Source organism: Propithecus coquereli, unplaced genomic scaffold, assembly GCF_000956105.1.
Source record: "Propithecus coquereli isolate 6110/MARCELLA unplaced genomic scaffold, Pcoq_1.0 Scaffold567, whole genome shotgun sequence".
Classification (NCBI taxonomy): domain Eukaryota; kingdom Metazoa; phylum Chordata; class Mammalia; order Primates; family Indriidae; genus Propithecus; species Propithecus coquereli.
The window spans coordinates 918,441-931,165 of NW_012151585.1; the positions used below are offsets into that span (position 1 = coordinate 918,441).

Consider the following 12,725-nt stretch of genomic DNA (forward strand, 5'->3'; position numbering starts at 1 on the left):
ATTGTTGACAGCTGCATAGTATTCTATGGCATGGATGTGGTGTTGTATTTAGCCCACCCCCATTGATGGACACATGGATTGTTCCTACTCTTCTCGTATTAAACAGTGCTGTGCTGTTTGACCACCTACCTGCACATTTGTAGATATATTTCTCTAGGCAAGATTTCTATCAAGTCCACTGGAAGTAGTTAAAGAAATAAAAAAAATGAAAAGAAAAAGATTTCTAGCAGTGCAATTGCTGGGACCCCTGTTTTAGATAGAGGACTGCTGCTGTGGTGATTTGGAAGAGGGAAGGAGCAGAAGCAGGAAAGATGGTCAATAAATGAGGGTAGTAATACTTACCTTTCAGGATGCACAGGCTCCGTCCCCCAGAGTTCCGTTCCCTGGTTAGAGTCCTCCCGGCCAATAGAGGGCCTCACACGAACACAGTTCCACGGGTTTTGGATTATTTGACCAGAGCTTTCTTCCGAGGAGAGGTTGGGGTGATTCATTCATCCACCACTCCTTGCCAGAGCATTCACTTGGGGCGGCCGGTGTTGAAGGCTATTGTTCTCTATCCTGTCGCAGATGCCTGAAGCCCCGTGTCTCAGCCGGTTCTGAGGAATCAGTTTGTTCGCCTCCCTGCCAGGTTTCCAACTTGTGAAATGTGCAGGAGATTAACACCTCTTCTACCATTTTATCCCGACCGTAACTGCCAGTCCGGGGAGCCCTGCAGTTGCCTCTGGCAGCCGTAACTGCTGAATCTTCTGCCAGCTGCTCGGGGGATGTAGCAGAATAGCTTTCCATCCAGAACCAGTGTCCAAGGGCAGGAGGGGGAAATATCCTCCAGTGTGGATATATTCTGGGCGGTTTGGGCCCTTTGAAGTTGGCCCTGAGGAACCACACACTTGGATCTGAGCAGACAGTAGCTTATCATATCTGGTGATCAATCCTTCAAAGATTCTTCCTGAAGTCTGGATTTATGGGGGTCAAATGGATTCCACCTGGGAGGGGCTTCCGCTTCAGCTCGAGACATTGGGAGATGGCTTCCCATCTTCCAAAGGGAGGCAGTTGTGGCATTGAGAAGTCCTCTCACTCGTTCCCCATCCGCCCTCCTGCTCGCATTCCTAGACACCGACTCACCCGCCAGCCGCTGGAACAGCAGAGCTGTGTGAAATGTCAAGAGGAGTTATGCTCATGGGCTCCCTGGCCCCAGTCTCTTTGTGGCTTGCGTTTTCTTCCATCCATACTGTGTTCATCAGATGGAAATCAGAGGGTGCAATTAGAAGATAATTTGCTAGTTCCAGACTTAATTCAGGGCCCCTTCTTGCCTGATGGAATTACAGGGAACATAATAGATTTTTGGTGAAAAATAGTTGGCTCTGTGTCTGGGAGAAAGAGAGCTCCCAGCTCTCCAGCTGGGCAGCCCTTTCAGTATCCTGTGTGTCGTTCCTGCTCCCACCCCACCTCCTCTGTGGCTCTTTTGTGGCCCCCAGGCCAGGATCTTTATCTCCTCAGGGCTGGCTCAAGAAGTTTAAACTCACCCTGGGACCCAAGGGAACAGGGAGCCCTCTCCAACTTCATAGGGCTGAAAAATGTTGAAGCTGGAAGCTATTTAAAGACCTAAGCAAGGCCCAGACAGTGGCAACGACTTGATGAAGGCCACATAGCTAGCCCATAGTAGTTGTAACAATAGTCTTAATGATATTAACAGCTAACATTTATCAACCCTTAATGTGTTCCAGACTCTGTGCCAAGGGCTTATGTGCAGTGTATTGTCACATTGAAACCCAGACATTCTGGCTCTGGGCCCAGGCTGAGCTCCAGTATAACATGGTAGAGTGCAATCTATACTGTCTAGTCTGGGTTCGAATTCTGGCTTTGTTTCTCACTTATACAGCTGGGTAACCTCAAGCAAGTTATGAATATTTAACCTCTCTGTACCCCAGTTCCTTCATCTGTAAAGAGAGGAAAATCACAGCACTATGGAATAGTGTGGGTTAAAATTCATCTATACACATAGTGCTGTGACCAGTGCTTCGTGCAAGGTGAATGCCTGTCCAGCCCTCGCTCCCCCCGGCTGCCTCTGGGGCTGGCATGGTGTGGCAGTAGATAGATATGGCTGAGTTCTGCACAAATGCCAAGAGCCATTCTTCACTGTTAGAGTCAGTAAACAGAGAGGTCGAGCTCTGTTGCTCTAGAACAGGGGCGGCAAACTATTGCCCACTGCCTATTTTTATTATCGCCTGTGATTTTTACATTTTCTAATGGTGGGTATAAAAACCAAAAGAATATTTTGCGACACATGAAAATTACATGAAATTCAAATATCAGTATTCATAAATAAGGTTTTATTGGAACACAGCCACGTCCCTTTGTTTATATTTTATATATGGCTGCTTTTGCACTATAATTGGCACAGCTACACAGAGTCTAAGATGTTCCCTTTCTGACCCTTTACAGAAAAAGTGTCCTGACCCCTGCTATTGAGTCGTGCATAGGTGGGTTTGCAAACCAGCCTCACTACTTACCAGCTGTTTGTCTTCAGGCCAGGGACAAAGCCCTTCAGAACCTGTTTCCTCATCTGTTAAATGGATTGATAGCATTTACCCCATACACTGGCCGTTTAAATGTGATAGATAGTAGGGGCTGAACACTTGTAACTGGGCCTGGAACATATTGAGTGCTCAATAAATGGTGGCTTATTACAGTATGCAAACCCGTTCTCTCTTATCACATTCATTTTGCCCCTGTGCCCAGTTGAAGGAATGGGAAAAGGCTCCCTTGTAACCCAGGCACCACCTTTGTCACAAACTTTCCCACTATGGTTCACGATGAGGAGTAGCAGGGTGACTTCCGACTCTTTACGGTGGAGAAGGCTGTGTGCCTGGTGAGAGAGAGCCGGTATCACTGCCCCAAATCCAATAGTGAGATCAGTTAATACTCTGGACCTTGTTTCCTCATCTGCAGCACAGCCCTCCCCTGGAATGGAAGTGGCAGCCCCATTGGCCAGCTCTTGGGGCTGTCCGCAGGCAGGCAGAGGCAGTGGATGAATGGGGGCCCTAGCGCCAGGACAGAGCAGATGCCAGCCTGCCTCTGGACTTGGTTCTCCTGCCAGAGATTCCCCGCTTCTAGGGATGTGGCTCTGCCTGGAGCTGGCATCCTGTGCTTTTTCTTCTTCTCCAAGCAGAGTTACCGTCATTTAGGCAACTCCTCCATCTGGGGACATTTGGAGTCAAATGTGCTCGCCCTCTCTCCCACCCCGCTCTTCCCTTTCCTGAGCTCAGGGATGGACACTCAGCCAGTCCCAGTTATTGTCTGCAGCGCCTGCCTGCAGCCTCACTCCAGCCTGGCTCCACCCCTTGCCTGCAAGGTCTGTTTCCTAACAGCCGCTCCAACCACACACCTCGGTTCCGCGGGAGCTCCTCCTCTTCCTCCCTCCCTCCCTCATTCAGGGGTGGAACTGAAGAAGAAGGCTAACTTGACAGCAGCGCTTCTTTCTTAGCTAGTCACCGGCCCCTGCCCAAGAATGCCTGTGTGTATGTAGCCTCTGCAGAGAGGTCATTCTCCCGGAGTCCAGAGGGGCCGCCTGATCTTCCGAGAACTTGGAAGGAGCCGTCCGAGCCATGAGCCCCTGTGGGAATCTGCTGGGGGGCAAGTGGCCTGCAGTCCTCACTCTCCTCCAGCTGCTCCGGAGGGAGAGGTGAGCCTGCGCAGCCTGCCCGCAGCCAGAGGTGCCGGGAGCCCCGGGCCCCGGGCCTGTCATGGTGGCCGTCTGCAGCCAGCCTGAGGCACTCCCAGACGGGTTTGCAGCTGAGCCTGTTTGTCTGGTGTGGGAAGAAGATGGGGAGTTACTTGTCAGTCCCAGCTTACTTCACCTCCAGAGACCCCTTTCGGTGAGTTGGTCTCCGAGTCCCTCTCTCCATCTCCTCCCCTGGCCCCTGGTCCTGAGGGGAGGGTGGAGGCCTTCACTTATCCCTTAACCATCGGTTCTGCCATGCAGAAGTCTGTAGAGTTATACTCAAGCAGAACCAGCCTGGTAAGGCACCCCCACTGTGTCCTAGAAATGATGAGGTGAGGGATATACCCAGAAGGAAGTTCTTGGGGAGCCCCAGCTCCCCTTCCTTCCCAGACACACCTGAAAGAGCCTCTAAAAGATGCCACTGCCCTGCCCTGCTCTTGGTGTTGCTACTTCTGGGGGAACAGCACAGATAGGGTGCTGTTCTTGTAGCGCTCACATGTCTTACCTGCGAGCCATGCTGCCTGCCCAGGAATTTGTCCCAACAAGCAGGACGGGCAGGTTTTGCCAAATGAAGCTGGCAAGGCCTGGGTGTGGATAGCCTGGTACACAGTAGGTGTCCTATAAATGTTTCTCTTAATGGCAGGCACATTTGCCTCTGGACTTGAAGGGCTTCTGAGCTCCCAGGTGAGTGTATTTGTTGCAGGAAAGGCTTAGGCAGGTGCTTCTGAGAGTGGAGCAACTGGCTTTGGAGTATACCTGAGCTGTTAGGCCTGCCCCCACACCTCTGAGTACCTCCAGGGCCCTCTGTGTGGGGCTTCTCAGAAGTAGGTGTGGAAACTTTCTACCTCTGACCTGCCTTTCTTTGCTCACTGCCCCACCCCACCTCTGGTAGAAACTCCCCAGGGGGTTTCTGGCCCTCTGGGTCCCTTCTGAATGGAGCCATTCCTGGCTGGGGTGGGGCTTGTTTTCTTTCTTTGGGAACAGCCTGTTGTTCCAAGGACTGCCTCCCCCTCACCAGTGGTCGACTTTTCTCTTCTGGCTTTCCCAACCTAGCTCCATGCCCAGATCTTGCTGCTGGGATACTAGTCAGGTGGCCAGGCCATGGCCACAGAACCATGTGGTTTCACTGAATTACTGGACCCTGGTAGAGTGGTGGGAAGCATCTGGGCTGGGGGGAGGGGAAAGGGAATTTGTCCTCGGTGCCACTCTACCAGGCATCCTGCAAGGCACTTTATCCTTTAATCTCTCAACAGCCTAAAGAGATTATGTGTCCCCATTTTACAGATGAGGCAACCAGTTTCAACAAAGTTAATATGTGGGGTCTCCCCGGACGGCTTTTTCTGTCTTCCTGAGTTTCTTTCATCCTTCACGGGGCTGCAGCTCCCCCAGGGGCATTGTCAGGTTTGCTTTCCTCTCCCAACAGAGAGCAGAAAATGGAATCATTTTCCTGATATGTTGAGGGTATGGCCAAGGTTCTTTTCTGAAGAGCCAATGGAATTGGTCTTGAGTTTAGGAGGAAGGTTTTATATGTGGAATCAAGATGCCAAGTGTTAATGTAGCCACTAGTTCAGGGCCTCGTTAATTCCTCTTAATCCTGGCAACGCAGGTTGGGGGAAGTGTTGTTCCTTTAGGAGCCAGGAACACTGCGCCTCCTTTAATATTTGAGGGGCAGGACACAGCTTCTCAGGAGCTGGAGCTAGAGCAGATAATGAACTCTCTCAGCCTGCATCTTCGGGTCAGGCCACCAGTGCCACCCAGGTCCGGCTGTCCTTTGTCTTGTTCTGCCCCAGCCTTTCTGGGGAACCTTGCTCCCACCCCACAAGCTCTGTTTGCCCAGCTGGAGTCAGGGGGTACTGACTGACTTTCTATAGACCCTCTCCCCTCCCCCAAGTAAGAGGCCACATTCCTAAAGCCACTTCTGAAGAAATTGCCGACACACAGAGCTCTGTGCCCCAGGGGAGAGACCACCCAGATCCTCTGCTCTCCCAGGTATCAGTCTAATCAGTCACCACATCACTACCTGGTCAGAAAGCTACCTCTGCCATTAGCTCTCTCCTTTATTATAGGGTGTCCTCAAGGCCTCCGCTCTGACCAGGTGCCTGTCCCCTCCCCGGGCCTCAGTTTCCTCAGCAGAACACAGGAGCTGGGCTTCCTGGGCTCCTGAACAGAGCCCTGGCCAGATTCTGTGGAACAGAGCAAGTCCTTGACCCCAGGCCTCTGGGGGAGTACAAAGTCCACAGGCGTTCTGGGGCTGAGGTTGCAAGGAAAGTGATGCAACCAGATTCCACGGGGACATGATCAGGCGTGACCGTGTGAGGGAGGGAAGAGGGAGCAGGGAAAGAAGAATATAATTTCTGTGCCCTACACCCCTGCCTGACAGGCCATACTCAGCAGAGAGTGCACTGTCTTCCCTGCCCACGCCACTAGCATGAGGGTCGAGATGAAATTACAGGTGTGCTTCCAGGTAAGAAAACACCTCAAATTGAGATTTACAAAAGAGGTAAATTAGGGAGTGACTTTTGTCTGACATCTTTAAAGGATTTTTCTTTTTATAGAATTTTACCTAATGTCCAACTTGGGTTTACATATTATCTCTTGCAGAAAACAAGCGCATCTTTGTATTCTAAAGCAGTCTGTGTTTAAAGGGAAAAATTATCCTTAAACCTGCCCAGCTTAACAGTAACTTTAAACAGCTGCCTTAGGTCCTCTAAGACTCTTTTTCTCTTCATCTGAAAAATGAAGGACTTGGATCGGGTCAGTGGTTCCCACCTCCTCAGAGACACACATGCTCTTTTCCATTATTTTCCAAATAATGGAGACCCTATCTTTAACTGCAGTACAACTGCACAAATTACTTGAAACTACAGGCTTTTGGTTGGAACTGAATCAACACGCTCCGGTAACACTTAATTCTTGCTGATCAGAGGCTCAATATGTGTTCGGTTAATTTTTTATACCGAATAACAACATATTTCATAATAATTGCAGCTTAATGGGCAGACCGTTTCAATTTTATAGGGTGTGCAAGAAGAAGAAGTAATAAAGGGATCTCTGGTGATAAAAGACTGGCCTCTGACAGACCAGAGTCTCTAGGCCCCTGTCATATCTGCCCTTCTGGGCCCTGGGCCATAGTTGGCATCCCCTTGCTCTCAGGGTGCCCTCAGGCTATGGTGGAGGGAGCTTCCCTTTCTCCTGGCCCATTCAGAGTTCAGAGGCAAGGGGTTGGAAGATTCTTCTCTGCAACTGGCTGCTCACTCAAGGAGGTTAAGGATGAGCATCCAGCTAGGCCTTTACCAGGACGTGGGAGGGCTTGTTCTTTAACATGTATAACTCCACTGTAATAACGACTGCTTGGTTCCCTTACCCCACAAGGTTGAGAGTTTACCTATAAACATTTGGTCTGAAGAATTTGCAATGTGAGTGAGGGCTGGGCCTGTAACTTATCTCACTTGGCTTCTCCCCAGCACAGCACCTTGCCTGCTTGTTCTCATACATCCTAGATATACAGTAACTATTTCCTAATTGGTGGAAGTTGATAAGAATCAATTGGTTTCTAAGTGATTAGATACATAATTTGTTTTAGGACCTTCTCTACTTAAAGAAATCTCTTTGGATCTGGGCCGATAAGCAGTTCTGTATTGCCTGGGCACAAGTGGGAAAGAAGTCTGTCCACATTTGCCCTTCGTGTTCTGAGTGGAGAGGGAAAGAAATGAACATTTATTGGGTGCCTGCTGTGAACCAGGCATCATGCAAGGCATTTGTACACAATTTGATTCTCTCATGAGATTTTATCATCAACAATGTACAAATGAGGAAACTGAGGCTCAGAGTCATGAAGTAACTGGCCTTAGGTGACACAAATAGTAAATAGTAAAGAAGGAATATGGACTCATGTCTGGACAGAGTTATTTGAAAATCTCAACTGATTTTTTTTTTTTTAACGCTTGTGTTCTCTGCTGACTCAAAAGGCCTCAGTTTGGATCTGAGCTGACCCACTGAACTGACCACCAAGGGTCCTTTGTATCCACCCAGGCCCTCTGTAATGTTTTGGAAGATGAGTTTTGGAGGTTGCCCACATGTGTAGCCTCAGTGTACCTGGGGTTCTAGCTGATCTCCCCTGACTTGCAGATTTCATCTCAGTTCGCTCTGGCTCCTCAGGAGAGTATGATGACTGGTACCTCAGCCCTGGGTTCAAACCTTGTGTTACCACTTCCCAGCTGGGTGCCTTGGGCCTACAATCAGGACAGATTTTGACTTTCACTTGGAGCCTTCAAAAACTGAAAGCTGGGGGAGGGGGGGCAGGAAAGCCTGGGCTTTGGGAAGAGCGGATGGTGACCATGGCCTCCGAGAGTCTGAGGTGGGACATTGTTGAATAGCACCTTACATTTCCAGAGTGTGTTTTGGATTCCCTCTTAAAAGGACAGAGACTGCTAGGGAAGATAAGACTATGGAATAAATGAAGGAGGAGAATCAAATGTGCCATTTAACATTCAGAACTTGGGCTTGAGGAGAGTCATCATGAAGTGTTAACACTTAAAGGGTCTTGGGCTGTCAGGGCTCCAGCCTCCTTATTTTCACAGGTGACAATCCCGAGGCTCAGCGGTTGGGATGTGCTGTATCACTCTGGTGATGTAGTCACTCCCCTGGTGTAGTACAGTGGAGGTGACTTCGTAGCTAACCACATATAAGTTCACATGCCAGCTCCATCACTTAAGTATTGGGCATCTTCGCAGAATGACTTGACTTAAACTCTGCTTTTCAGTCTTCTAGTCTATAAAGCACAGGTAATCCTGCTACCTTGTAGGGTTGTAGTCAGGATTAGAGATAATATAAGTGAAGCGCCTCATATGGGGTCTGGAATATGGTTGGCATTCAAGTAACAATAGCTGTTAATAGCTAAGTTAGAACTCTAAAATCTACCATGGTAACTTCTCCACTACCCTAAGAACTCAGTTATGTTCTGTGGCAAAACAGAGCTTAGACAACCATCGCCGGCCCTCCTATCAGCTATTCGCCTTCCTGTTTTTCAAAGACACTTCTGGCAGTGACTTTGGCCATGTGGCTGGCTGTGCCCCTCAACACATTCCTTAACACAGATGTGTTTATTGGTGATGTCCCTCTCAGCCAGGTGTTCTTCCCAGCAGGCTGGTACGGCTGTCTCCTGCTTGCCTGTACTTGTCTCTCCCTGCTCCCTCTCCTGGGCATAGCCAGGGCTACTTGCAGCAAACAAAAGCAGGATATCGGCAATGGAAGGGAGGGTGTGTTCTGGTGCTCCCAGGCCCTGCGGCGCACATACCATTGCAAGGGCGTAACAGCACCCAGGCCTGCAGTTGGGTGCAAATATGTCCGCACCAGCTTTTCTCCACTGCAGACAGGAGACAGAAAGGACTTGGTGACCGTGAGCCACGGAACCCTTGTGCTCCTACCTGAGCTACTGGTTCTTGCCACTCCTACCATTTTCAGTTTGGAAATATTTGCTAAGGGCCTGCTCTGCCAGACCCTTTGCTAGGTGCTGAGTCTACCAAGAGTAAATGGGACACTTGTTTCTGTCCTCAGGGAGCTCACAGTCTAGTGAGGGAGAAAGATGGTTACTAAGGAGCTTTTAAGTTACAAGATAGGAGGCAAGAAAGAAGCCCCGGCTTCCACTGCTGGCCCTCTGCTAGGCATCTCCTAGTCACCCAGAACCACGTTTAATCCTCACTGCCACCCTGAAAGTAGGTATGCACGTTGCCATTTCAGAAATGAGAAGCGAAAAGGCTGGCCCAAGATCACTGAGGTGGTAAATGGTGGAGCTGGGATTTGAACCTCAGAACATCTAGGGAAAAATGTAAATATGTACAGAGTTGAGGGCACCTGGGCTATAGTCTGTCCTCTCATTTCACAGGTAGGGAAACTGAACCAGAGGGGGAAAGGGGCTTGTCCAAGGGTATGTAGCACCTAAAAGCTTGAACCCAGGTCTCTCTCCCAATTCAGAGCTTATCCAATAAGCATCTTACATTAAAAGGAGTTTGAGCCCAGAACAGGGTCTTCCCCTGCGCCTCCCTCCTAATTGGTCAGTTCTGGACACTTGACATCCACACTCTTCCTGCCATACCCCAGCTCTCAAGACCCTGAAGTTCAGCTTCCACCAGACAAGTAGGAAAAACAACAGAATGGAAGTAGCCATCAGTGTTTGTTGAGCACCCAGGGGGAACTGGGCTCTCCAAAAAGATAAAGAGATCCTCAGGGTCCTGCTTCTCAGTTCAGCTGCTGTCCACAGCTGCCTCAACTCAGCTCATTCCTGTCTCGCTTCTCTCCCTCCTGCAGTGCTCAGAACTAGTAGTACTCACTGTGTCCTCTCATCTTGCATTGTTAAATTTTGTTTAGACTTTCTCTTCCCCAACTCTATATAAGCCTAGAAGGTGGAGTAGGGTGCCTTGTATATCTGTCTTTTATATCTGCAGTGCCTAGCAAGTTATAATAATGCACTTGCCTTGCAAAAGGCTTTCTCATGCATTACCTTATTTAGTCCTCACACTGGCTCTTTGTATTTATGGTAGGATGCTATTAGTTACATTTTGTCAATGAGGGAAAGCTACTAAGAGAAGTTGTCCAAAGCTACAAAGCTAGTGGTACTATGTGACCAATAATGTGAGCTGAGATTCATTACATTATCATTATTATCTTTAATAGCACTTAACATTTATTGAATTCCTACTGTACTCAGTCTTTTATATAAGCTATCTATACCCTTAATACATATTATTGCATTTAATTTTCACACTAATTCATTTTACAGATGAGGAAACTGGGTCAGAGAAGTGAAGTATCTTGCCCAAGATGATGTAACTAGTATGTGCAGAGTCAGGATTCAAACCAAGAGAGCCTCTCACAAGCAAGGCCGTGGCCCACGTGGGTTGTGCAAGTCCTTGACAATGAGAGTAGGGAGTCTGTTGACTAGAAGGGAAGAGATGTCGTGGGCTCAGCAGGCCAGGGAGCTCTTAGCTGTGTGTTCTGGGAGGCTCAGAGGGAGGAGAAGGTTGTCTGGACAGATAGGGCCTGAGAACACACCTGACCTACCTGAGAAGTGAAGCTTCACAGACACATGACTGGAGCACAAGGGAGCTATGGACCTGACATTTACATCTTGCACAGTGCTAATGCAGTTTTGGGTTTCTCCCCCAATATTCTATTTTGAAAACTTTCAAATATATAGAAAAGTTGAAAAAGTAGTTCAAAGAATACCCACATATCCTTCACCTAGGTTCATCATTTGTTAACTTTATGCCACTTTCTCTTGTCTCTCTCTCTGTGTCTATTTACTTTTATGTATGTATTTATTTTTGCTAAACTGTTTCAAAGTAAGTTGCAAGCATCTTGACTTTCACCCTTAAATATTTTCATATGTTTCTCCTAAGAATTCTCCTATATAACCCAAGTATCATTATCACATCTAAGAAAATTGACAGTAATTTCACAATATAATAAATAGTCAAATTCAAATTTCCTCAATTGTTCCCCAAAAATGTCACTCATGGCTGGTGGTTATTTGAATCTAAAATTGAATCCAAGGTTGAGGCATTGCATTTGAGGGCTGCATCTCTAGGCTGATTTTAATCTCTGTGCCTTTGTTTCCCCTCATGACATTAACTTTTTGGAATAGTCTAGAGCATTTGTTTTATAGAATGACCCATGTTCTGGATTTGCCCAATTACTTTCTTTATAAGTAACTTTATTTAGTTAGTTAGTTATTAGAGTCAGGGTCTCACTCTGTTGCCCAGGCTAGAGTGCACTTGCATTATCATAGTTCACTGCAACCCCACACTCCTGGGCTGAAGGGATCCTGCTGCCTCAGCCTCCTGAGTAGCTGGGACTATAGGTGTACACCACTGCACCCAGCCAATTTTTTTTTTCTAATTTTTTGTAGAGATGAGGTCTTACTATGTTGCTTAGGCTGCAGCTTAACATTTTTTGGGGCAAGAATGTTAGTAATGCTGTTGGTGATGGGTAGGTTTTTTGTTTTTTTTTTTTTTTTTGAGACCGAGTCTCACTGTGTTGCCTGGGCTAGAGTGCCGTGGCGTCAGCCCAGCTCACAGCAACCTCAAACTCCTGGGCTCAAGCGATCCTCTTGCCTCAGCCTCCCAGGTAACTGGGACTACAGGCACGTGCCACCATGCCCGGCTAATTTTTTCTATTTTTAGTTGTTTCGGCCAATTTCTTTCTATTTTTAGTAGAGACGGGGTCTCGCTCTTGCTCAGGCTGGTCTCAAACTCCTGAGCTCAAACGATCCACCCACCTTGGCCTCCCAGAGTGCTAGGATTACAGGCGTGAGCCACAGCGCCTGGCCGATGGGTAGGTTTTGATGACTGGAGGTAATTGAGCTTCTTTGGTTAATTGAAGTATCTGTCTAAACCAGAGATTCTTAAATGGGGCTGTAAATAGGTTTCAGGGAATCCTTGGAGGAATAAACCCCTCACACCTAAATTATATACACATTTTCCTTTTTTGTTTTTTTGAGACAGAGTCTCACTCTGTTGCCTGGGGTGAGTGCTGTGATGTCAGCCTAGCTCACAACAACCTCAAACCCGCGGGCTCAAGCAATCCTCCTGCCTCAGCCTCCTGAGTAGCTGAGACTACAGGCATGAGCCACAACACCTGGATAATTTTTTGTTTCTATTTTTAGTTTTCCAGCTAATTCTTTTCTATTTTTAGTAGAGACAGGATCTCGCTCTTGCTCTGGCTGGTCTCAAACTTCTGAGCTCAAGCAAATCCACCTGCCTCAGCCTCCCAGGGTGCTAGGATTACAGGCGTGAGCCACCGCGCCGGGCTCACATTTTCCTTATATGTGCATATTTCTGGGGGAAGCTTCTTGGATCTTATCAGATTCTCAGAGGCCTCCAAGACCCAAAGAAGTTAAGAAACACTCATCTGGCTGGGCGCAGTGGCTCACGCCTGTAATCCTAGCTCTCTGGGAGGCCGAGGCGGGCGGATTGTTTGAGCTCAGGAGTTCAAAACCAGCCTGAGC

The 12,725-nt window shown here is 48.2% G+C and overlaps 1 protein-coding gene across 2 annotated transcripts in view; it reads left to right on the forward strand.

Annotated features, from left to right (window-relative positions):
- LIMK2 (LIM domain kinase 2) overlaps positions 1–12,725 on the forward strand; it is a 57,692-nt gene that overhangs the window by 26,063 nt on the left and 18,904 nt on the right. Inside the window, exon 1 of one of the 2 annotated variants that reach the window (XM_012657969.1) lies at positions 3,462–3,875. The exons of the other annotated variant lie outside the window; for it this stretch is intronic. Coding sequence (XP_012513423.1) covers positions 3,823–3,875 — 53 coding nt within the window. The 5' untranslated portion in view covers positions 3,462–3,822. Of the gene's footprint in view, positions 1–3,461; positions 3,876–12,725 lie in introns of those variants that run through there. 2 annotated transcript variants of the gene reach the window in all.